This window comes from Hemicordylus capensis, chromosome 2 (genome assembly GCF_027244095.1).
Source record: "Hemicordylus capensis ecotype Gifberg chromosome 2, rHemCap1.1.pri, whole genome shotgun sequence".
NCBI lineage: Eukaryota > Metazoa > Chordata > Lepidosauria > Squamata > Cordylidae > Hemicordylus > Hemicordylus capensis.
This window is the reverse complement of record NC_069658.1, coordinates 96,899,543-96,925,683: the sequence shown is the minus strand read 5'-3', so window position 1 is coordinate 96,925,683 and position 26,141 is coordinate 96,899,543. Positions and strand designations below refer to the sequence as shown.

The following is a 26,141-nucleotide window of genomic DNA, read 5'->3' as shown; positions in this document are numbered from 1 at the left end:
TCTAGAAGCAGGGGTAAGCAGCGATGTGGCCAAATTTTCAGATGATACCAAACTCTTCCGGGTAGTGAAATCCCAAACGGATTGTGAGCAGCTCCAAAAGGATCTCTCCAAACTGGGGGAGTGGGCGACAAAATGGCAAATGCGGTTCAATGTTAGCAAGTATAAAGTGATGCACATTGGAATGAAAAACCCCAACTTCAAGTATATGCTGATGGGATCTGAGCTGTCGGTGACGGACCAGGAAAGGGATCTTGGGGTTGTGGTGGACAGCTCGTTGAAAGTGTCTATTCAATGTGCGGCAGCTGTGAAAAAGGCAAATTCCATGCTAGGGATCATTAGAAAGGGGATTGAAAATAAAACAGCTAACATTATAATGCCCTTATACAAAACTATGGTGCGACCACACCTGGAGTACTGCGTACAATTCTGGTCACCACATCTTAAAAAGGACATTGTTGAACTGGAGAAGGTACAGAAGAGGGCAACCAAGATGATCAGGGGCCTAGAGCACCTTTCTTACGAGGCAAGACTACAACACCTGGGGCTTTTTAGTTTAGAAAAAAGACGACTGCGGGGAGACATGATAGAGGTCTATAAAATCATGCATGGCATGGAGAAAGTGGAGAGAGAGAGATTCTTTTCCCTCTCACACAACATTAGAACCAGGGGTCACTCCATGAAATTGATTGCCAGGAGGTCTAGGACCAACAAATGGAAGTACTTTTTCACACAACGTGTGATCCACTTGTGGAACTCTCTGTCACAGGATGTGGTGACAGCCAACAACCTGGATGGCTTTAAGAGGGGTTTGGATGACTTCATGGAGGAGAGGTCTATCAATGGCTACTAGTCAGAGGGCTGTGGGCCACCTCCAGCCTCAAGGGTGTGCCTCTGAGTACCAGTTGCAGGGGAGCAATGGCAGGAGAGAGGGCACGCCCTCAACTCCTGCCTGTGGCTTCCAGCGGCATCTGGTGGGCCACTGTGCGAAACAGGATGCTGGACTAGATGGGCCTTGAGCCTGATCCAGCAGGGCTGTTCTTATGTACTTATGTAACACTTGTATAATTAAATCAACCCAAAGTAAATAAGTCTGTCTTCAGAAATATTTCTCTATTTGAATATGGGCAAACAATGTAATTACATGGCAAAACTTTAAGGTACTTGCTTAGAAACAGAAGAACAAGCAGATATCTTACTATCTCTTGGCTGCTTTATACATACAAAGATTGCAGACTGCTATATTTGAAGTAGCTACACTTAACACAATTATAGCTCTCTTTCACTGCACGCACAGTATAAAGCTACCAGGGCCAATCATGGCTTCCTGCTGTGTGTATACATCATAGGGGGGAAAAACAAACAGTATCAAATGTGATAGTGTAGTGTCCCTAGGAGCTACCCATGAGGAACAATAGGGTGTTTCAAGTTTCCTCATTGCTCCCTATGGCCAAAACACTCAAAATGTTTTGAGTTTCTTCCATCGAAACAGCTAAGTCAACTGCTGATTCGACAAAACCTTTCTGCTATCTGCATTTTGTTTCGAGCTCAAAACAAAAACATAAAATCTGTTTCATGCACATTCCTAATCACAATATCCCAAGATGTTTCCTTAAGTCAGTTTTTGAAGTCCATCTCCCAGTTTGCTTCCGTTCTTAAACTTAGCATTTTCTAGCATGTCAGATATGCCCACACACCTTCACGTCAAATTAAAGGGACACAAACTACTGAAACAACTACAAAGTAGGATTAAAATCTGTTCCACCCACCTCCACCCATGCTGTGCTGTTCAACTCATCTGGCTGAGCTGACACAAGATTCCTTAGCCCACCTAAAATCACAAGCTTTGAATGTAATCATGTAACACTACTTCTTGAGATTCCCAGAGGACTCATTATGTTATCTAGATACATTTTTCAGAATCACAACATGGCACATAAATTCATGCATCCTACACCTACAAAATATTTGAATGTCAGAGAACAAAAGATTCAATACAGGGCTTAGACCCAATGGCCTTATCCAGCCCAATACCAACTAAGCAAACAGAAAGCAACTCCCGGTCAGGGGAAATCCGGTTGCCTGCAAAGATACTAGCAACAGCAGTAAGGGTATTACTGCTGAGTCATAAGGCTTGGCAAAAGTACACCTTATATACTTTAAAAGTATAGCTTATCCTTGGGTAAATAACCATATTGGAATTCATCCTCAAAGCACAAAAACGACCAACGTCAGCCTGGAATTTTGCAATACATATCCAAATATGAACAGAAGTCTACTCTGCTTTCCGATTTATGTCCAATGAAATAAAATGCTGTAGGAATTTCAAAGCCAAACACAACCCTCCATGTTTTCTCTCAGCCCAGGGAAAGTCTCCCACAAGTTAAGTTTAAGCTACCAGTTTTCATTCTAGAAGGCCTTTTCACCAAAGGTAGGTCTCCATTAAACACACAATAAGGGTATTCACATGCACAGCCTCACCCAGGCTAGGGCAGCACAGCCTGAGTTAGGCTGCATATGTGAAGCACCCCCTAACCACCACCACCACCACCACCACCAAATTGGCTAACATCTTGACTAACAAAGTGCCTGTGAAGCAAGAAAATCAGAACCGTGCTTCTAGACTAACTGCATGGGTGCATCAGAAAAGAGCAGTTTTTGATGATCTCCCATTCCCCAAGAAACCCTCTGTGCCACCTGAAAAATATGTTGAGGGTCACAGCGCCCGCTGGGATAAATTTCTGGGTAGCACAAAGGGCTTCAGGGACAGGAATGCTATCAAAAATGACCCCTTTCTCGGTACACTGGTGCAGTTAGTCTGGAAGCGTTGTTCTGATTCTCTCACTGCACCAGCAGTTAGTATATCACCCATTATTTCTTCTGTTTCTGCATGATAATACTGACTTTAAGCATTAACTATGTAACTTAGTACCATGGCTTAGCTAAGCCACCTAATGGTGCAGCAGGGAAATGCTTGACTAACAAACAGAAGGTTGCTGGTTTGAATCCCCGTTGGTAATATATCGTACAGCAGTGATATAAGATGCTGAAAGGCATCATCTCATACTGTGTGGGAGGAGGCAATGGTAAACCCCTCCTGTATTCTACCAAAAGAAAACGACAGGGCTCTGTGGGCACCAGGAGTTGAAATCAACTTGACAGCACACTTTACCTTTATTTGGCCTAGATAATAAAAGCTTTCCTTGTGTTTACTACAACACAAATTATTTTCATTTTCAATTTTTATTTTATTTCTGTTTCCCCAGCTGGCAAGCACAGAGATATACGTAGGTATCTCAGGAGTGCAGCAGCTTGTAGCTCTATCTAATACTGGGTAGAATGGCAAATAGAGTTTGAATAAGAATTAGCACATTTATGCTTTTACAAGCAAGTAAAAAAATTATCTACTAAGTTACATATCACACATTCTCTTTCATCTTTACATTTGTCACAAGTAACATACTTAATATATTTCAATGTTCTTAAGAAAAGAAAAGAAATTTCCCCCTCTTTTTACCTTTTTAAAGCCCACTGTTAAAAAGCCCCAGAATGGTGTACAGCAAATCGGGACAAACATGGGACTTTAAAGTTTCCATATTTGTATCTCTCTAGATCCAATAAGTCATTTAAAGTCCCACTGAATTCTATGAGCAAGTTAAACGTGCTGAAATCATTCCTACTGAAATCCAAAGGCTTTTAAATGGTCAAAGTCTGTCTGCATATTTAATGGTCCTGTCTTTATATGAGAGAGTTAATTTGAGGTTTAGGTGGGTGTTGGTTTTTTTTACTATTTTAATGTGCTAGGTGACCAGAGGAATCTCTGAAGTATCCAAGTGCCTTTCAGTTTTCTAAACATTTATTTGGGGTATATTTCAAAAAAATCAAACTGTAATCAACTGCAAATTAATTATCTCATATCTTCCATTTGTGCCCTCCCCCCCAATGATCACAAATTGTGATAAAAGATTTCATTTTTCTGCACAAGAAGTAAAGCAAGCTTTTGGTGTTTGACTGCAGTGGAGTTTATACTACTAGTAGTTATTTTAGGCCCATTAAATTAACGGGCGCTAGGAGAGTTGTGCGCTGCGGGCCCCCCGACGCCATCCCCCCTCCCGCCGCCTCCAGCCTCCATGCCGCAGCTGGTCTCCCCAGCCGGGCAAGGGCCCCCCGCCACCGCTGGCCTTCCCTTTCCGGGCCGGCCGCCGCCTGTGGACTCCGCGGCCGGGCCGGGCCCACCGCCACCTCTGTCCCCCCGCGACCCAGTCTCCGGCCGGGCCGCCGCAGTCCTCCGCAGCTGGGCTGGGCTCTTCGCCGTCGGCCTCCGTGCCGCCGCCAGTCTCCCCAGCCGGGCCAGGGCCGCCCGCCACCGCCGGCCTCCCCTTACCGGCTTCCCCCGCCGCCGCCTCACCCCGTCTGGCGGCCGCGGCTCTGCCACGGCCACCATGGGCCCCAATCACCACCGCCATCACCCCCCCGTCGCAGCCGCCGCCACCATCGGACCCATTCGCCACCGCCACTTCCAGCAGTCCAAACATGGCCGCCTGGTGCTGGCGGTTGTGTCTCCCTCGGCGTGTTCTGGGCATGCACTCCGCGCATGCCCAGAACAGCCGAGGGAGACACGGACACACACCAGGCGAGGGAGACACGGACGGACACCTGGCTCTTTATTATAGAGGATTATTACACTGTAGAAGCCTGAAGTAAAATAAATAGTCACCAAACTTGTTCAAACAGTTGATGTGTTCAAAATGTGTTCAAAATTAAAGGAAAAAATTAATCGTGTTAAACATTGATTACTCTGTTAAAACAAAATGAGAGCCTGACCTTAACTTATACAGATATTAAAAGCAGACTACCTGAAAACACTAACAAGTTAGTTTCAACAACTATTGGCTAATAGTCATATCCTATTACATTCCACAGGATCCAGCCCAAACATCTCAGCACAAAGCAAGGGCAGGTTTTTAACTGTTTTTTTTAAAGTACAGAATAAAAACATAAGCATAAACATGTACAGCATATTTTTCAAATTTCTTTTAGAACCATCATTCATTGGTACTATATGGATAAACATAAGAAGAACTTACATATAATGAATCAGTCACCAATCTCTCCTGCCACATTAAAAAAAACCCAACGTCCTGCTCTTACATTGTAAATAGGTTCAGAAACACAGACCTGATCTTATATTTATGAAGGGATATTGGAAGGAATATTTTAAAATAGACACCTTTGGGATCTCTGTAAGATTTTGGGATCCTCTGAAGGGATTTTGGAGTTAGTATTTGGAGGATTCAAAGATTATTATTATTATTATTATTATTATTACATTTATATGCCGCTCTTCCTCCAAGGAGCCCAGAGCGGTGTACTACATACTTAAGTTTCTCCTCACAACAACCCTGTGAAGTAGGTTAGGCTGAGAGAGAAGTGACTGGCCCAGAGTCACCCAGCTAGTCTCATGGCTGAATGGGGATTTGAACTCAGGTCTCCCCGGTCCTAGTCCAGCACTCTAACCACTACTCCATGCTGGCTAGACCATGACCTAAAAGGCTACTGGCAAGAAAAGCTTGGAGTGGCTATGAGACCGAGTAAAGCCCATGCTAAAAAGTGCTCTGAGTGTCTTGGCTAGAGAAGTTTTTCCTGAGCTCGGTTACGCAAGTTCTGAGACTGCACAGGCTTCTCTGTTTTAAGGATTAGGAAGAATATTGAGATTTGTCCAGGGATCTCAATACCTTAAATTATGATATCTTCCTTCTGTTTTATCTTTCTGAGCTATAGCCGTGCCCAACACTGAAAATAATCTATATATATAATTCTCCTGGGTGTGCCCAGGAAAAATGCGTCCTGGCAGCCCAGCTGATTGGCTGGGTTGCGGGGGCGCCTGATTGGTCCTGGTGCACACCCAGGAGAATTCGCTGGCTGGGCGGCTGCGGAGGCAAGGCGGCGGGCCTAGCGCAGTGGCTGGGCCCAGCAAGTGGCGGGCCCAGCGAGGCAGCGGCGGGCCCGGCCACGAGGCAGGGCGAGGCGGCGGGCCAGGCCGCAGCGGCGGGGCCCGGCGAGGCAGCGGGCCGCGGCGGCAGGCCCAGTGAGGTGGCAGCAGTGGGGGGCCCAGCCGCGAGGGCGGGGGCCTGACCCAGGACAACGGTGGCGAAGGTGAGCTGGGCCCAACTAGAGGCACAGATGCTCTGTGCCCGGGCCCACTAGTAATATTTAATTCACAGTCAGACAAAGTGATCTGTTTTCTGACTAGTCATTTGAGTGCTGGTAAATGTCTACAGCAGTGGGGATTGAAAGGGATTTAGCTCTCCTTTCAGCTTGGCCTTTTTGAATCCCTAAAAAAGGTCTTCTCTGAATTTGAACTTGGAGAAGTTTCCTGGCATATTTTAATAATTTGTTTAATAACTGTTTTATGCTGTTTTTATTGTGTCATGTATTTATCTGTTTTGACTTTTAAATATTTAAAATTTTATACACCGCCTAGAGATGTACATATCAGGTGGTATAAAAATATGATAAATAAATATCTGCGGTATACAAACGGGTTCTTTTCAGGTCACAAAATACTGAATGTGTGTAGGCAGGCAAATTTTGCCACATCTAATGTGGACATTTGCAAGGCTCTGAAAGGACATATCCTGTTGCCTTCTGCCACTGCTAAGTTCTGGTGCTAAAGCTGCATCTCACTTTGATCACCAGGTTTAAAGAACACATAGCAGATGCAAAATACATTAATAAAGAGAGACAGTGGGCAGTGCATATGTTAAAACAACAGGATGGAATAACGATGCCCATAAAAGTAAATGTGCTGGATATGGAGCAGTGCTTGTTGCGAAGAAACATTAGAGAGGCGATATACATAGATAATTAAAATCAAGTGTAAATGGTAAGGAAGAGCTTAAAGAGACTGTGAAGTATATTGGTGATTAATAAAGAATGTGGAATGAAATTGAGAGATAGAGACAATGATGTTGGTAATTAAGGGGTGTGTGGTGAAATGTAGATAACACAGCTGTATGTCTTTGAATGGCTCCCTGCTTTCCTTTTCTCCCCTTCCTTACCTATTTGCTAATTAAGAAATTGCTGCCCAGTTGTGTTGTAATTATAGGAGAATAATATAAGATTGTGATCCACAGGAGGAGGAAGAAATAACACTGAGGCTGACATATAGACGTCAAAATATTTGTTTTTACAATGGACTGATATTTGTCTTTTTTTACGCAATAAATGAAGGTCCTGAAGGAGAATTAGAGTTATCTTAATATGCGTATTGCGTCGTCTGTATATCAACTAACCTTGCTTTGATGCTATTTCAGTTATGATACCTGTCCCCTTCCTGCCTTTGTCTGACCTAGTTATTGCTACAGGTTCAGTAGACACCAGTGCAATGTTGTACTGATCTTGTCAAAGTATGAAAAAGCAAATAGGGCTCTCTGTTTTGAAGTACAGGTCTGCACTTGTTGCAGTGGTATAAATCACTTGCACTGCTGCAGCTTAAGCCAATCCACTGGGTTGGGGCTTTGGGCACTTCTAAGTGTCCCTGAATATATCAAACCTCCATCCAGTTGATGCAGCAGAAGTGGCAAAGTGACATTGGTGGAGGCCCATGTTCGAGTTTTTGGTGCGCCGATAACATTCCCCCCTCGCTCATCCACTTGCCTCTCCCTCCCCCAAATTACTTCCCTCCCTCCCCCTCCCAGGTGGGCTCACTGGTCAACTGTTGCCTCTGCAGCAGTGCCACTAAGCCTGTTTCACTAAACTCTCAGTCTGAGTAGCTGCCATAGGCCCGACTTGCATTCCTTTGCTATGACGACATTGTGGCCTGGTGATAGACAGATAGTTCAGTGGTGCTAGCAAGGCAGGCAGGCAGGCAGGCAGGCGAGGGGTCCTCAACAGCCTCTCTTCTCAAGGGGGCCCAGTACAGCTTGTGTTCTTTGAATATACCTGTCCAATTACAGTTACACACTGGGATAGCAGCAACCAGGAAGAATGTACATGCAAAAAGCAACAATGGGGGAGAAAAATACTTTAGCTCTCAAGTAATTATCTTTTCCCTACTGATGTGTTTTAGAAAACCAAAGCAACTCCATTTTACTTAGAAAACCTAATTTTAACTTAAAGTAACCCCAGCCCAGCCCAGCTCGGCTCAGAGCCATCAAGGCCTCTCATGATCAACGTCATTATCTCTCTCCACTAAAATGTATCTAAAGAAACTTGGTTCTCACAGGACAGTTTAGAAAACAGGATGTAACCAAATAAGGAGGGATCACCAGATGAACAATGAATCATTCGCATGCGTACTAGATACTTAGTCCACCATTTTGTTGCCACGTATGCTATGTCTGGGGTGTCAGCATCATTCAGATTGTTTGTATAAATGTAAGATGCACCTATAACCAATTTGTATTTCAATGCAGAGCGATAGCCCATTGATTTACCTTGCTGGCTGCAGCAGCAAATTAAATACCTCTAATTGATTCCTACTGAGTCTGTTTGATTGGCTAAAAGGCAGACCCAGGGACGAACTGAATTCACATCACTACCACAGTCCAATATATATATATATGGTTGTTGCTGATCCTGGTATAGCATTCTGAGTGCCAAGTAAAATCAACTTAGAAACTCAGCTACTGATTGCATAAACACAAATTTAAATCTTACCTGATCATTCTTGTCAGACATGCCAGAAAGGTTTTTCTTTTCCTTGTCTTGTGGTATCTCATTGCCTTTTTTAAACATCTCCTCTATTCTTTCCTCACATTGTTCTTTCAGTTCCTTCATTTGACTAATACACTGAGACCTTGAATCAAATAAAAGAACACAATTGCTCAAATATGTTGTTTTAAGACCTACACAACTTGCAATGCACCAGCCATGTATTGGGGTCTGCCAGATGCTTCACTACCTCTTTTATTTTGCATTCCTCCTTTTTTACACAAAAAAGTAAAGTAAAGTTGTGCCATCGAGTCGGTGTTGACTCCTGGCGACCACAGAGCCATGTGGGCTTTTTTTGGTAGAATACAGGAGGGGTTTACCATTGCCTTCTCCCGCGCAGTATCTGAGGATGCCTTTCAGCACCTGCCTATATTGCTGCTGCCTGATATAGGTGTTTCCCATAGTCTGGGAAACATACCAGTGGGGATTCAACCTCTTGCTCACTAAGCAAATTATTTCCCCGCTGCACCATTAGGTGGCATAGAGGTAGCAAAAACCGGAGGTTTATTGAGTCCTGGTAGGCTGCTATAGAGCCATTTAATGGTGCAGCAGGGAAATGGCTTGACTACCAAGCCAGAGATTGCCATTTTGAATCCCCACTGGTATGTTTCCCAGGAGTCGACGGCACACTTTACTTTAGGCTGCTATACTTGGCGGAGAAGGAAATTGCTTTCAGCTTGAATAGTAATTCACAAACTGTTCAGGCTTAATTAAAAACAAGATGAACTCTTTTTTAAACTTCATTTTCTCTCGCTAGGATTTAATGGGTAGCATCTACAATTGTCATTAGTCTAGAACAGGAGTGCTTGATCCTAACGAAGGTCAATGTCAACTCTGGATGGCACCCAGTATTTTTAATGTTGTGCTTGCCTTTCAAATTACAGAGAAAGTAATGTTGGCTGGAAAGATGTTTGATTTTCACGAGAAATTGTATTAGCCCCTGGTAGTTTAGTAGGGATTCCCAAACTTGGGTCCCCGATGATGATAATGAAAGCTGTAGTGCAACAACATCTGGGCAGGCACCCAAGTTTGAGAACCCATGATATACAATGTTCTAAACAAACTAAATGCTTCTTTCATAAGTCAATAAAAACAGCACAGTTTTAAGTAACTAAGACTGAAATTCCATTCAGCCGTCCTAAGAAAAAAGGCCTATTGAACACAGTAAGCATCAATAGAATTGCCCTGTTAGTCCCACTGATATAAATTAAGTTTAAGCTACAAATAATAAACTTTGCTTATCTCAATGTTGCCTATAAGAGAAGTAGCCAACTTACATGTCATATGTAAATTTCTTCTGAAGACTAGTTTGGTTTTTTTGAAACCGATATACATCCAGTTGGAGCTTTCCATATTCTTTCTGCAACTCTTTCAATTGTTCTGGGTGAAAAGATATTCGTTTTTATTTTATTTTTTAATTAAGAGACAAAAATTTAAAATAAATCAGTGGGGTAGAATATGGACAATGAATAAGAGAGCATGTTCTTATTTATTTCACAAAAGCTAAGTTGCAAAGGAATGAGACTGAAGGGAAGCAGGGTTTTTAATCATGTGAGCCTTAGAAACATGATTGGAAGTAGATACTAATCTAGTCTCTGCCTGCCAAAAAAAGCATCCACCTTGCATTATTTGACCTTTGTTCAATGAAATAACATTCTGCTACTACTACCACTTTTCAACAAATAACATTCTGCTACTACTACCACTTTTCAACAAAAGTTCCCAAAGCAGTTTACTTAGAGAGAAAATAATAATATAATGGATCCGTGTCCCAAATGGCTCACAATCTAAAAAGAAACATGATAGATGCCAGCAACAGTCACTGAAGAGAGATATTAAGACATATGGGGCAGCATTTAGACAAAATCATTACTAACTTGTCCCATTAATTTCAATGGTGCTTAGCCATGACTCAATATGGATACTGCTCATAATTTCTGTTATTGTTTTGCACTGTATTTCTGTATGGCCCACAGACATTATAGAAATAAAACTGAATTAAACCAAACCTGCCCCCACATAGATTACCTAAAGGTAGCCAAACCACACTATGCAACAGATGTGTCCACTATGGATGGGTTGGAAGAAGAGAGAGCTTGGCATACAATGCTTGGATATTTGAACAGTATATAATGGACAAAGGTTTAGAGCCAAGGAGCCTCTTTTGCTGCAAAGGCAGTACTTTTCTAGGATTTACCTTGGAGATTCTGGATCAGTCTTTCATTTTGTGTGATATTGTTCATTAGGATTTCCTGAAAGGAAGGAAAGGAAGTCATTAATTCAGTGATTAACAAACTGTGATATCCACTTCTGCAATGTTAACTGATTCTCACAAAAGAGGTGTAATACTCCTCACCTGTTTTTTTACAAATGAAAAATAAAGAGAGGACAAAGGGTAGCTTGGCAAAAAGGACAGACAACAATGGAGCATGAGCATCTATGGAACGTGTATGTGCCCAACACTTAAAAGCCTCAACACTTAAAGCCTTGCATTTTCTTTATGCAGCTCCTCACTTCCTCCTTGTTCCTCACTTGATCTCCATGTGACACAAAGAATAAACTCAAAGTAAAATAGCACAAGAATGAATGTGATACACACAGAAAGTTAACTGCATAGAACTCACTACACTTATTTCTTTATTTCTAAACACAAGCTCTTTCTACAACAAATGGTCTCCATGTAACCATTAGATTAAAAATTGTGTGTGAGGAACACTCCCCACAAATAAGAATGGAACAAGTGATCTAAGACACTGGAGCCATTTGCTAATGCTTGCCAGGATGGAACTGTCTAGAAGTAATATAAAGCTCAACAATTCACTAGCCTGGAATCACTGCATTATTATGCTGGCACAAGCACTACTGAACTCAAGATAATTAAATTTGTACAAAAATAATATAGGTAGGTGAAGGGAAATCAGCAAACACTGATTATTTGTGTTGTTTTGTGATGGATGTCATTGTTCTTTCTTTCTTTCTTTCTTTCTTTCTTTCTTTCTTTCTTTCTTTCTTTCTTTCAACAGGCAGGGTATAAATCAAGGTCTTGTTTAAGTAACATTACATTACAAGTAGTGCTTGATTGAGCAAAAACATATCAGAACTGTCACTTGAGAAGCACATATTTTAAGAGCAGGTTCCTAGCCGCAAGGCTCTGGTGCAGGAGAAAAATGGAAAATGCATAAGCAATAGGTGGTGAACTCTCAGAAACTAGGAGGAGCTGGGCAGAGCTGCCAGTGATAATCAGGTACAGATTCAGTGCCCTCCACAATTTCTTATTTCTTTCCAATGATTCTCTCTAAAAACCACTGGGAAGAGTACTGAGAATAGTGGTACTTAATACAGTACATGTACCCTGTATTTAAGAGAGGTTAGCAAAAAGACCAAAAACTAGAAAAAGCAGCAATCGTTTGAGACTAAAGTCACAGAGAAGAAATCTGTTTACATCCGGTAAGTTGGGAGTTGTAAATAGGGCCCATATTAAATGGGACAGGGTAATTCAATTTGGCACTGGTCACATCACTCCCTGCTTTACTAGGACCATGGAATCTGGCATTCCTTATCCACATTCTCCCCATTGCCTGGAAACAGCTGATATGACTGTGCTTTTCTTCAGCAACATGTGGTATTCTAAATATTTAAAGGTTGAGAGAGAGAGAGACAGAGACAGAGAGAGGGTCAGAGTCTGAGTCCTCTGTTCCCTAGAAAAAATAAGGGGAAGATCTAACCAGCCAACAGATCATGTGAGGTTCAGTAAAGATGAGCAGAAACACATCAGGGAATGACTGACTGTGTGAATCTTTGATTTTGAAAATAAATCCCTCTTTTATCCTGCCCTCCACAACCATGTTTGTTCTCCCAGCAACCTTCATCACTCATGTTTGTATGCATTTGTTTTTAATTCACAGAATTCTTATTTAACAAATTTATATGCCACTTTCCCACAGACCCAAAGGACTTAAAAATGGAAAAAATACCACTTAAAACAGCATTAAGATCCCAAGAACAATGCTCCTGTCCCACAAGATCTATACAAAACACAAGATAAGCGATTTCCAGCTCATTCGTAGAAAGAGCTGCAAACTCATACCTCAGGGAGAACATAAGAACAGCCCTGCTGGATCAGGCCCAAGGCCCATCTAGTCCAGCATCCTGTTTCGCACAGTGGCCCACCAGATGCCACTGGAAGCCACAGGCAGGAGTTGAGGGCGTGTCCTCTCTCCTGCCATTTCTCCCCTGCAACTGGTATTCAGAGGCATCCTGCCTTTGAGGCTGGAGGTGGCCCACAGCCCTCCAACTAGTAGCCATTGATAGACCTCTCCTCCATGAAGTCATCCAAACCCCTCTTAAAGCCATCCAGGTTGTTGGCTGTCACCACATCCTATGGCAGAGAGTTCCACAAGTGGATCACGCGTTGTGTGAAAAAGTACTTCCATTTGTTGGTCCTAGACCTCCTGGCAATCAATTTCATGGCGTGACCCCTGGTTCTAGTGTTGTGTGAGAGGGAAAAGAATTTCTCTCTCTCCACTTTCTCCACACCATGCATGATTTTATAGACCTCTATCATGTCTCCCCACAGTCGTCTTTTTTCTAAACTAAAAAGCCCCAGGTGTTGTAGTCTTGCCTCATAAGAAAGGTGCTCTAGGCCCCTGATCATCTTGGTTGCCCTCTCCTGTACCTTCTCCAGTTCAACAATGTCCTTTTTAAGATGTGGTGACCAGAATTGTATGCAGTACTTCAAGTGTGGTCGCACCATAGTTTTGTATAAAGGCATTATAATGTTAGCCGTTTTATTTTCAATCCCCTTTCTAATGATCCCTAGAATTGAATTGGCCTTTTTCACAGCTGCTGCACATTGAGTCGACACTTTCAATGAGCTGTCCACCACAACCCCAAGATCCCTCTCCTGGTCTGTCACCAACAGCTCGGATCCCATCAGCATATACTTGAAGTTGGGGTTTGTCCCAATGTGCATCACTTTACACTTGCTAACATTGAACCGCATTTGCCATTTTGTCGCCCACTCCCCCAGTATGGAGAGATCCTTTTGGAGCTGCTCACAATCCGTTTTGGATTTCACTACCCGGAAGTGTTTGGTATCATCTGAAAATTTGGCCACACCTCTCCTTACCCCTGCTTCTAGATCATTTATGAATAAATTAAGAAGCACCGGCCCCAGTAGAGATCCCTGGGGGACCCCACTTCTTACTTCCCTCCATTGTGAAAACTCTCCATTTATACCTACCCTCTGTTTCCTGTCTTTCAACCAGTTAGCAATTCACACATGTACTTGTCCCCTTATCCCATGACCGCTAAGTTTCCTCAGGAGTCTTTGATGAGGAACTTTGTCAAAAGCTTTTTGGAAGTCCAGGTAGACTATGTCAAGTGGATCACCTTGATCCACACACTCGTTGACACTCTCAAAGAAGTCCAAAAGGTTGGTGAGGCAAGATTTACCTTTGCAGAAGCCATGCTGGCTCACTCCCAGCAGGGCCTGTTCTTCTAGGTGCTTTACAATTTTATCCTTGAGGATGCTTTCCATCAATTTGCCTGGAACGGACGTTAGGCTAACCGGCCTGTAATTTCCCGGATCGCCCCTAGAGCCCTTTTTGAAAATCGGTGTTACATTTGCTACTCTCCAGTCCTCTGGTACAGAGCCTGACTGCAGGGATAAGTTAAATATTTTAGCAAGGAGGTTGGCAATTTCATATTTGAGTTCTTTGAGGACTCTTGGATGGATGCCATCCAGTCCTGGTGATTTGTTAGTTTTTAGTTTTTCCAGACAGTTTAGAACATCATCCCTTGTCACTTTTATCTGACTCAGCTCTCTAGCCTCCATCCCTAAAAAGCCTGGTTCAGGAACAGGTATATGCTCAGTATCCTCTGCCGTGAACACAGATGCAAGAGAAGAGATTGTTCAACCATCTGTGGAATGTTGCCCAGCCTTGCCTAGGCTCTGCTCCTAGAATTCTTACCTCCCTTACAAATGGAAGGTGATGTAGGCCCTAATTTGATGAATGCAGTTGGCATGAGGGAAATTATACTCCAGGTAGTCTCTAAAAAAATGTGGATTCCAGGCCATTAAGCATTTTAAATGTTAAAACCAGCAATCCTGGATTGGGCAAGAAGCATGCTGGCAGCCAATGCAGATGACATAATACAGTTTAATGAGTCAGCACTGATGTGTCAAGAAGCCTCACACTGCTATGCTCTCCAGACTTATAGCATTTGTTTGTGTGTAAGTGTGGACAGTAAAGGAGGGAGATGCTTCTTGATGCATCAGAGCTCGAGTGAGACTTAGGCACACTTGTGTACAGCATCCTTAAAAAAAAAAAAGAAGTCTGAACAGGATGGATCACAATCTCACCAGCCCCCAGCAGGGTGCTGAACCAATCCTGAATTGAGACCCAAAACTAGTTTAGAGAGAGGGGCATTTTTGTTTTTAAACAAAACAGGAACTGAAATCAAACAGAAGAACCTGTAACTAGCTCAAAGTAAGAGGTTCAAGAACCAGCTACTTTGCCCCATGAATCTCCAGATAAAGTTAATCCATTCTTAAAATAAGGAAATGGAGACCTTACAATGGAACTGAGGATTAGAAAAGATGATCAGCCCAAGGACATCTAAGCCATGGGGAATGGAACTCCAGCTCAGCCATAGACTCACTTAGATCACTTCCCCAGAAACATGAATGCCCCTTCTCACAATATTTTTGTAAAGATAAATCTGTTAAAGAAATGTTGCTAGCCATTTTTAACCTGAGGGATGGGGCAGAGTATACTTTTAAGAAGAGGGGAAATGCTTGACTAACAAGCAGAAGAAGGTTTCCAGTTCGAATTCCTGCTGGTACAATCTCAGGCAGCAGCGATATAGGAAGATGCTGAAAGGCATCACCTCATACTGTGTGGGAGGATGCAATGGTAAACCCCTCCTGTATTCCACCAAGAGTCGAAATCGTCTTGACGGCACACTTTACCTTTAATAATGAGGTGAACATACCAGATTTTCACCGCACTTCTCTGGTTGTATTTTTGCTTCAGGCTTGGTGGCGTACCAGACATTTTATACACTAGTAACAAGTCACTAAAGGAGCCTAGAAAAGGCCAAGTGTAGTCTTGTAAAATTCAGTATGAATAGTCTATTACAGACCTTCATATTTCCACTGCCTTTGAAAAAGGGTTTTCCCCCTTTGAAAAATATTTAAGCATGTTAATACAAAAACAATCCCTGCAGTTCTTTTCTTCCTGTATCATTTAGAAGCAACACATGCTTCTTCCCAATTTTTCTTTTCTTAACAGAAAAAACCTGTAATGAACTAGAGGACTCTGTGACTTAGGAGTCAGGAATCAAACCACTTGCCTTAAATTCACTAATGACAAACTCAGTGTCCCAGCTAAGACATCACTATCAAATCATGGTTTGGCTGTCAAGGATATATCTCAGGGTCATGTGCTCCCTCCTCCCCTTGTTCAGTCACATTCCCCCTTCCCTGGTTTGAACAAGTAATTGTTTGCCAGATTTGGACATCATGGCAAAGTATGATTACCACAAAAAACAGGTTGCTTACCTGTAACTTATGATCTCTGTGGGAATCTATGGTCACCCACAACTGTGTCTTCTGCACCTCCGCAGGAGCCCCACAGAAGAATCTATATTTTCTATATTCTAAATGGAAGAATCTCCATTTAGACATTCTCCAGCCTTTTAAAGCATAAGGATATCAGAGCCTATAAAGCCAGCCATGGAGTGCCTCCCTCTTAGGTTCCTGAATCAGCTGCTGCGAAGGGACTGAAGACATTGAGAGAGAGAGAGAGAGAGAGAGAGAGAGAGAGAGAGAGAGAGAGAGAGAGAGAGAGAGAGCAGCCAAAGCCACAGGAGCACAGGTATGTAAACATCACATGATAAGAGCGCTAACAAAGGGGATGGCCGGGAGGGTGTTGTGAGTGACCATGGATCCCCACAGAGATTATAAGTTACAGGTAAGCAACCTGTTTATCTCTATAGGGATCCATGGGCCTCACAACTGGGTGAGTGACTAGCTCCCATAAAGGAGGTGGGTGCTAGTGACTACAGATTTAAGACTGCCTGTCCAAAGCTGGCCTCAGAAGCAAAGTGCAAGTCCACAGCATAGTGTCTGACCAATGGCAGGTCCAAAGACCAAGTGGCAGCTCTGCAAATGTCCTTCATGGTGATGCCTGACATGTGGGCAGCCAAAGTAGCCGTGGATCTAGTTGAATGCGCCCAAACCTTGGAGGGCAGCTGAACGCCTTGCTTCTTATAACAAAAGTTGATAAGTTGTACTAGCCAGTGCGAGAGTCTCTGTCTCGAGATGGCAAGGCCTTTATGAGACCCAGAAAAGGAGATGAACAGTTTGTTTGATCGCCTGAACACCCTCATACGGTCCAGGAAATATAGGAGGCACCTGCACACATCCAGGGTGTGCATCGAGCGTTCAAGAGGCATAGACAGGTCAAGGAAAAATGTAGGGAGTACAATGTTCTGATTGATATGAAAGTCAGAAACAATTTTAGGGTGAAAAGCAAGGTCCAGACGAAGGACCAACCTGCACAGAGGCATTAGTAGTGATTGAGACTGTGGGGGTTAGGACTTGAAAGGGAACGCCTTGAGAAAGAGTCAGGCAGGGACCACCAAAGCAGATCTTGTAGGACAACATCTGGAACAACTAACCACTTGTTCTGGCCGTCCAGGTTTGGTCAGAAGATGGACAGCAGCCACATCTGGAGTCTCCGCATACGCTTTTGGGCATTGGCCACTGTTGTGGTGCATGAGGCCATTAGGTCCAGCAGGTGCTGGACGGAGTGAATACTTTGCTTGGGCATGAGCTTGAAGGTGGTCACTAGGGATGAGACGGCTTGGGTGCGTTCCACAGGTAAGTGTGCACGCTTCTCACTGGCATCCAGGATAGCACCAGTGTTTGGATAGTGTGCCTGATGGTCAGGACAGATTTCTTTAGGTTGACACTGAGTCCCGGATCTTCCAGGAAAGAGAGAGAGAGTAAGCTTCAGGTTGTACAGCAGGGTAGACTTCTCCTTAGTGGTGATAAGCCAGTCATCCAAAAATGGAAACATGGATACACCCTGCAAGTGCAGGTGGGCAATCACTGCATCCATAAATTTGGTGAAAACCCTGGGGGCAGTACAGAGACCACAGAGGAGCACCTTGCATTGGTAAGCTTTAGTACCTAGGCAAAAACGTAGGAATTGACGATGACGATGTCATATGGAGATATGGGGGGTAAGCAACCTTTAAGTCAAGGGACATAAACCACTCCTCCTCCCATAGTAGTGGGAAGATAGACTGCAGGGAGATCATACGGAACTTGCTAGTATGAATGAAGTCCAAGATAGGACAAATGCCCCCATCATGCTTAGGAACCTGGAAGTATCTGGAGTAAAAGCTAGAAAACATGGACGATGGAACTGGTTCTATGGAATAGGAAATGAGAAGCTGCCATATACTGAGTCAGACCATAGGTCCATCTAGCTCAGTATTGTCTACACAGACTGGCAGCAGCTTCTCCAAGGTTGCAGGCAGGAATCTTTCTCATCCTTATCCTGGAGATGCCAGGGAGGGAATTTCGAACCTAGATGCTCTTCCCAGAGTGGCTCCATCCCTTAAGGGGATGAACTTACAGTGCTCACACATGTAGTCTCCCATTCATATGCAACCAGGGCAGACCTTGCTTAATTAAGGGGACAAATCATGCTTGCTACCACAAGACCAGCTCTCCTCTCTGTAGGCACCATTCTGTAGGAGCAAAGGAACATCTTCTTCAAGGATAGGAATTGAGTGGGTGTATTTTATGCCCGTATAGGCAGGGAAGAGAGACAAATTCTATAACATAGCCACTGGCCACTATGCACAACACCCAGGCGTCCGATGTCACTTGACACCAAGAAGGGAGGAAGGAGGCAAGGTGGATGAAAGCCCAGGGGACAGGTGTAGATACTTCCAGGACCTCAAGATTAAAAGGACTGCTTAGGCTGGTCCTGTTTAAACTTTTGTTGAATGTTTTGACGCTGGTGTTAAGGGCATCTGGAGAACTGCGTAGACTGACATCTATAGCCCCCTCTATCCTAAGAGGACCAAGGCTGGTAGCACTGCCTGTATCCAGAGCAGTACCTGTTTTGGAAGGACAATAGCAAGGACTGGGCAAATGTCTTGGCTGTATAGCAGGACTTCTTTAGCTTCTCTATGGTTTCATCAGTATCTTTGGAGAAAAGCCCCCACCATTGAAGGGCAGATTTTCTATTTTGTCCTTCATGCTAGGCTCAAGAGGTGTAGACCTAAACCAGGCATGGCGACGGAGCACAATCGAACCAGCCAGCACCTCTGACCATCTCAGTCAGGTGTTTGGCAGTGCTGAGGTGTTGCCATGTTAAGTCAGCAGACTTGGACAGAGTGGCCATGAATGTAGCTTTGATAGGTTCCGGAAGGTCGGCAGCATCCTCCTTTAAGGCACCCCAAAGCAACTGTTGGTCTTTGGACATGCATGCCAAGTAGCTGGCAAGCTTCAACAAAAGGCAGGAAGCAGAATAAAACTTCCTCGCAATCAAGTCCAGTTTCCTGCCCTCCTTGTCAACCAGTGTGGAGTGTTTCCGCAAGGATTTTGACTGAAGCGCACCACCCACCACTAAAGAGGTCGGGGCCAGGTGTTTAAATAAAAATGGGCAGGACACCTCCTGAACTTTATAAAGGCTCTCTAACTTTTTGCATGGAAGTGTGGAGGTCACAAGAGAAGCCCAGGCAGCCTTGGAAGCTGCGATCAGAGCTGGTAGAATGGGCAAGGCAGTGGGGTGCGCTACAGATGTTACTTAGAGGTAGTTGTAGACTGGGTCTTTGATGGAGGCTTCCAGAGGGAGTAGCTCCAGTCTCAAGGCCTTAGCCATTTCCTGAATTTGCATGTGACAAGACTTTGTCTCCTCAGCTGGAGAGTTGGAAGAAGGATTTGTCACATTGTCATCCAGGGAGGTACCCAGAGGAACCTCTGAGATCTCTGAGTCAGGCTCAGAGTACTCAGATGAGTACTCCCTGGCCCAGGAGCCACAGGACGAGGCTCTGCTGGGTAAACAGGATCTCTAGGAATGTTCTCAGGGTTCTCAGGAGTCGCAGGGGCCAGATCCCTAGGAAGGACTGGCACCTGGGGAGGTGCAGATGGAACTGGCATAGGCAGTATAGGCATGGGCGGAGGAGCCCTAGGTGCTAATGTAGAAGGCGTGGAAGGGACAGTAGGTGTAGCAGGGCACTTGAACGGATCATTAACATCAGGGGGTTGAGGGACTGAGAGGACCCCCCTGAGCCACATGGATTTCCAAAATCTATATTCCTCAAAATCATATGGAAGTGCAGGAGAGTTGTAAAGTGAGCGTGAGCTAAAGCGTTCCCTTGCCCTCTAGTGAACAGAGCCAAAAGCCCCTGGGGAGCTGTTGTAGTTTAATGGGGCATGAGAGGCACAAAAGTGAAAACTTTCCCTCTATGGCATGGATGGTGAACAAAGAGGTGTGGACATGGTAGGGACCCCTGATGGAGTTTTAGGTATTGGCAGAAAAGAATTAGTTTCATCGTTGTCAAGACCCTGAGATAGAGAAAAACCTCTGAAGGTAGAGCCTGAAGGCACAGAGCTAGCTGAGCCCAGCATTTTCTCCAATTCCTGCCTATGCAGGTTTGTTAAGGCAGGTGAATCAAGGGTAGGAGTAGTGGCTGCTAACATTTGTCATGGTGAAAGGTGAGCAGGAGAGTGATCCGGTGTCAAAGAGTGAGAGATGACAATGGGCAAGGGAGGCCTTGACCAAATAGGCGAGAGTCTCTGCAAAGAAGCTGAAGTGGCACTGTGGAAGGAGACCGGCACCAATGGAACCGTTGACTTAGAAACCATTGGCGTTGAAGCAGATGGTCTTGATGTCATGGGTTTCAAGTGTCTCTGCACCGGAGCAAGTTGCATAGTTGGGCCATCAGGGCCGACACCGGGGGCACAGACGTTGAAAATCGTCCTGACACATCCACGAAGATTTGGACGATGAAGGCTTGGATGAAGTAGTCCTGGCGTTTGGATCCCGAGGGGAGAAAAAGGTCTCTGACTGTGCTGTAAGGTGACAGAGTTTTAGCCACAGACAACACGGAGGTTGAAGCTGAAGCCGACTTGTGTTGAGCGTGATGCTGATGTAGACTCTGATGGCACAGCAACAAGGAGACTTTGAGTAGACGACGAGGCCAGCTTTGCACGATTCTTATGCGACTCTACAGCAGATGAAGCAGAACAGTGTCAGTCTTGCTTGTGCTTGCAGGAGTGCTCCGACCTCTATCCAAAGGCTTCTTAAAGCCAATATCCCCATGTTTGTTTGACGCCAAGCAGGGGCGTAACTATAATAGGGCAAGGGGAGACAGTTGTCTGGGGACCCCCAGAAGCAAGTCACATGACTGACTCCCCCAGCTGTGCACCTGCCCAGGCTTCCTTCAGTTGTATTCATCCTCTGAAACTGATGTGGGTGTTTAGACCTGGAGCTACTAGAACAGCATGTCTTTCTTTAGTACCATTAAATGACTTGCATTATCCACAATTAACAAAACCTTTAAAAAAATAATTTAGGATGATGTTCTATTGTGGCACATAGGAGAGATAGAGATATAAACGATGCTTTTTGTTACCACTATTCAGTCTCATTTAAGATTTCTTTACTTCATGAGCTGAGCTTCAGTGGTGGGGGGACATTTTAAAATCTTGTCTCTGGGCCCACTCCAACCTTGCTACACCCCTGACACCGAGTGAGACGACACCAAGACAGACGTTGACGGCATTGGGTGACTATGTGCTGCGGTCTTCAGCAGTGACAGGGAGCTCAGCCTTCGAGTCCCCAGTCACAAAATATTTTCATCAAGAGAGGCTTTTAGGCACAATTCTCTGCTTAAAATGGTCTTCTATTTAAAGGAAAGACAGACCTTTCAAGTACTGGTATTATGGGAATCACCCAGACATATGAGGCAGTCAGCATGGCCATCCGAGGAAGGCATGGTACCCCTATAAATGGCACACCCCACCCCCTTGCTACATTGATAACCCCCAACACCCCCCCTCTGGTCTCTTCTTGGGACTGCTGCCCACTGCCTCCAAACACCCCACCCCCTTGCTACATTGATACCCCCAACACCCCCCTCTGGTCTCTTCTTGGGCCTGCTGCTGCTGTCCCCCACAAATCCCCCCTCCCTACTACATCACACCTCCACCCACGCCCCTCCGTGCTGCTCTCTCTCTCTCTCTCTGCTTCTCTCTCTCTAGTCTCTCTCCTTCTTTCATCCATCCCTTCTTCCCACAGCTGCAGCCACACAGTACCACCACCGACCTCACCTGGTCCCTGCTATTGGTTTTTGTTTTTTTCTTAAAGTATTTCATTTCATTTGTCTCTGCTTGGGGGTGAGTTGAGTAACACAAATAGTGTTGTCTCCTCATTTCTGCTCCTCCATCGTTGACCCACCCTGGCTGCCTGTGCCCCGTGCGGCCGCCCTGTCTGTGTCTCAACCCAGGGGTGGCTGGCTGGTGCGTCTGTGACCAGCAGTGCACGGCAGGAGAAGGACCGGAAGAAGAGGGGTTAGTGTGTGTGCGCAATTGTGTGCAACTTTTGTTGTCCCCTTTCCCTAGTTGGCGGTTTTAAATAGGGACACCTTTATTTTGAAATGCATTTGGGTGTGGGGAGGGACACTTGGAGATGTACTGTTGTGTGTTGCTGAAGAAATTGTTGTTGTGTTGCATGCTTTTCTTGCAGGTTGTTTCTTGTTTTAACAGGTTCCCACCCCAACCCACCCCAGGTCATTGTTGTTATGTTTTGATGATATATGATGTTCTATCATGTGTTTTGCTGCTTGCTTGCTTTGGGTGGAGTGGGTGGGTTGTTTTAAAGTGCAATTTTTTAAATAGGCAAGGTTGCTTGGTACCCCAGTATTACTTGAAATCCACCCCACCCCCAACCCAATCCATCCACACACTGTTCAGTTCACTAAAGAAGGGTTTCCTGGAGTCATTGTTATGTTTTGAAGATATATGATGTTCTATCATGTGTTTTGCTTGCTTGCTTTGGGTGGAGTGGGTGGGTTGTGTTAAAGTGCAATTTTTTAAATAGGCAAGGTTGCTTGGTACCCCAGTATTACTTGAAATCCACCACCCCCCAACCCAATCCATCCACACACTGTTCAGTTCACTAAAGAAGGGTTTCCTTTGATTTTCAGGTTCCCAAGCTTTGACTGCATCCCTCCCACCCAGGTAGGTGCTGTGCCCTCCCCCCATCTTCCATTTCCCCCATAATCAAAAGTCTTCCCCCCCCCCCAACGACTCCACCTAACTGCCCGTGCCACCCACCACCCACCCAGGGGTCCACCCTTTTCCCAAATTAAAAAAAAACACCCATCCCCATCCCCAATTGGCTTCACACCTGACCCACCCCAAGTTCAAAAGGTCCCCCTCCCCCTCCCCCTCCCCTCAATTGGCTCCCCCCCATCAAAAAGTCTTCCCTTCCCCCCAATTGGCTTTTTCCCATCAAATTTCCCTCCCGCCGCCTCCCAATTAATTGGCTTTTTTGCCCCTTCCCCCCCCTTCCAAATTATTTTTTTGCCCTTTTCTGGCCTTCCTCGTAAAGTCTCCCACCTTTAGAAAAAGTTTAACATGTCTGACCAATGTAAGCGCTGTGTTGCGGGCAGGGCTCATAGAAGGTTGGCAGGCAGAGGTGGAAGAGGCCAGGTGTAGGCTGTGCCTGCGGCGGCTGTGGCACAAAGAGGAGGGAGAGGACGCGGGGAGCCTGAGGATACCCCGGTCCTCCCCATTGCACAGATCTTTGCCCCAGCTCCGGGTTTTGTCCGCAGGCTCGATTTCCCCCAGCCTGCTGCCAGCAATCGCAGCAGAGGCAGAGGCACTCGGGCTGTGGCGGGTCCCTCCTCGGCAGCACCAGGTGCTGCTGGGGCACCGCCAGTGGTGGTGGAGGAGACTGTTGGTGTGGGAGAGCAGGTAGAGGGCAGTGAGGATCTTACGGCTGGCAGTAATGCAGCCAGGTTCTCCCTCCCTCTTGGGGCCCTTCCCCCTATCCTTTCGCCGCTCAGTGGGTCCCCTCTTCGTGAAGCCCACCACTCTGAGGAACGTCTGCCGAGGTGGTGGAGGAGAGGCCTGCTTCTCCTCTGCCAGTGGAGCCGGGCCCTTCCTCTCACATGGAGGGCGGAAGGGGCGGGTTGGGCGGCAGCAGTGGGCAGGCAGCGGCAGCCGCCCCCTCCCCAGTACTACAGCCACCCAGCCAAAAGAGGCCTAAGAGAGCGCCCAGGGCGCAGGAAGCCAAGGGCAGCGGTGTCTGGGAGCATTTTGAAATCCCTGAAAATGCCCCAAACCATGCCCACTGTGTCCACTGCAGGGTGCAGGTCAGCCGTGGCAAGGATGCAAGGCACCTGGGTACGACACCCATGTGGAGCCACATGGCGCATCACCACCCAGGTCTCCTTGGCCAGGCTGGCAGCGCTAGTGCACCTTGTGCACCTGCCACTAGGGCGGACAAGGGCAGTGTGCCTGCGCCAGCCAAAAAGCAGGCTACACTGCCAGTCCAGCGGTGGACACAGGTGTCGGGCAGCAAGCGTACTGTTCGTGTGGATCATCATCACCTCACCCACCTCACGAGTCATTGGCCGTCTGTAACCTCTCAAATGCAGAGTGGAAGCAGATGTCCGAGACGGTGTCGGCACGCGAACCCTTCCAGCTTGCCACAAAGGGCTTGTGTGCTGACACCACTCCCTTGAGCCAGGCACTGCCCACAGCTCTGAGTCTGGAGAAGCTGATGGGCGAACTCCAGACTTCTCTGACCACGCCAGAGGGTCGTGCTCTGGCTGGGAGGCTAAAGTATGGGGTGGCCAAGCAGCTCGTTGGTGAGTTGGGAAGCAGGGAGGAGTATGTCCTCGCTTGTCTCTACAACCCAGCCATCAAGGGCAATGCTGTTAGTGCTGGTGACTTGCCCGGGTGGAGGGACCTCCTGGTACAGAAGTTGAGGGAGAAGGAGGAGGCCGCTAGGGTCTGCAGAGACCAGGAGATTGGTAGTGGTGCGGGGGCAGCCCCCGCTGCCCAACCCGCACCCAGCAGTAGCGTGGGCGGCCAGCCGGCGTCAGCTTCTCCTTCCCCTTCCTCTTCCCAATCAAGCAGCATGGCATCCCAGGCAGCGCCAACGCAGCAGCCACTTGCTCCCGCCGTGAAATCTGCCCAGTGCTTTCAGCGGGTGTGCCTTGGCACCTTGCCTGGTGTGCGGGAGGCTCGACCTGCCAGGCCCGCCTCCAGTGCTGAGCAATGCGTTGTGCATTACTTGGAGGAGCCTGTGGAGGAAGACAGCTTGGACTGTGCACAGTTCTGGGCGACCCACCGCCAAGTCTGGCCGCCGCCTCCTCTCCTGCCCCCCAACCAGTGTCCAGAGCGAGCGGGTGTTTTCACGTGCTGGGGACGTGGTGACACCCTCTCGCTCCCGCTTGGACGCTGGTCTGGTGGAGCACCTGGTCTTCCTCAAGATCAACCTTCCCCTGCTTGGCTATCCCGAGCTGGAAGTTGAGCTGGGTGAGTGATTACCGTGGTTGCCCCATGGTTGGTCATGTGCCTGGCTCATCCTCTGCTCTCATCCCTACCCTCCCCCCTTCCACCTCTAGCTGAGCTGACGTGACGGATGCTGAGCCGTGCCAGCCAAGTCGCAGCATGCAGTGCCCACACACCAGAAGTTCAAGTAGTAGTAGTGCTGCGACTGGCCAAACGTTTACAACGCCCACGCCCACCTAAAAAGAAACCCAATGCTGACCACCACAGGCCCTTATCTCCACCTGTCAGCATTTGGGGACCTGGCGTGGGCACGGCACACACACCTAAAGTAGCACAGCCCTAATAGTACTAGACTTTCAGCAGCAGCGGCGGGTATATGTTCTGTAAATATGTATATAACTATGTAAATAAATATGTAAATAATTTTTTTTAAAATGTCATGTTAAAATCAACCCTCAAATTTTTTTGAAAATCATACTGGTAACTAAGGAATAATATATGACTGCTGAATGAATTGATTTTCTGAAAAATGTTACCAAAGAAAATCATGTGTGGGGGGTTGGTTTACATGCAAAATGAGTTTAATGTCTTTTTAATGCTCCCCCACTTCCTTGCTTCACGAATGAATTCTTATCTTATGTTGTTGATTATGGTCACTGTTGATGTTGACTCTGATGGCAAAAACCCACAAACCATCATAATAGCAATGAACTGGCTGTCAACACAACATATTGATTGATGATTATTGCTTTGATTGTCTGTCTGGGTTATTTGGGGGGAGGGGAGGGAATTGGGTCTGTGTGTGTCTGTGCGCTTGTGCTGTGTGCTGCTTGTCTGTAAATAAAGGTGTCTCTCTGTGTGTGTGTGTGTGTGT

General features: G+C 45.9%; 1 protein-coding gene and 1 long non-coding RNA gene across 2 annotated transcripts in view; one reads left to right on the top strand and one right to left on the bottom strand.

Annotated features, from left to right (window-relative positions):
- Positions 1–26,141, bottom strand: part of GOLM1 (golgi membrane protein 1) — a 59,907-nt gene that overhangs the window by 9,898 nt on the left and 23,868 nt on the right. Inside the window, exons 4-6 of the mRNA XM_053293765.1 lie at positions 10,910–10,964; positions 9,990–10,092; positions 8,659–8,797 (exon numbers count right to left, since the gene is read on the bottom strand). Of these exons, the coding sequence (XP_053149740.1) occupies positions 8,659–8,797; positions 9,990–10,092; positions 10,910–10,964 (297 nt within the window). The remainder of the gene's footprint in view (positions 1–8,658; positions 8,798–9,989; positions 10,093–10,909; positions 10,965–26,141) is intronic.
- Positions 5,054–7,253, top strand: LOC128344164 (uncharacterized). The gene is made up of 2 exons (XR_008315701.1): positions 5,054–6,153; positions 6,697–7,253. It is a non-coding gene; the product is annotated as an uncharacterized LOC128344164 (long non-coding RNA).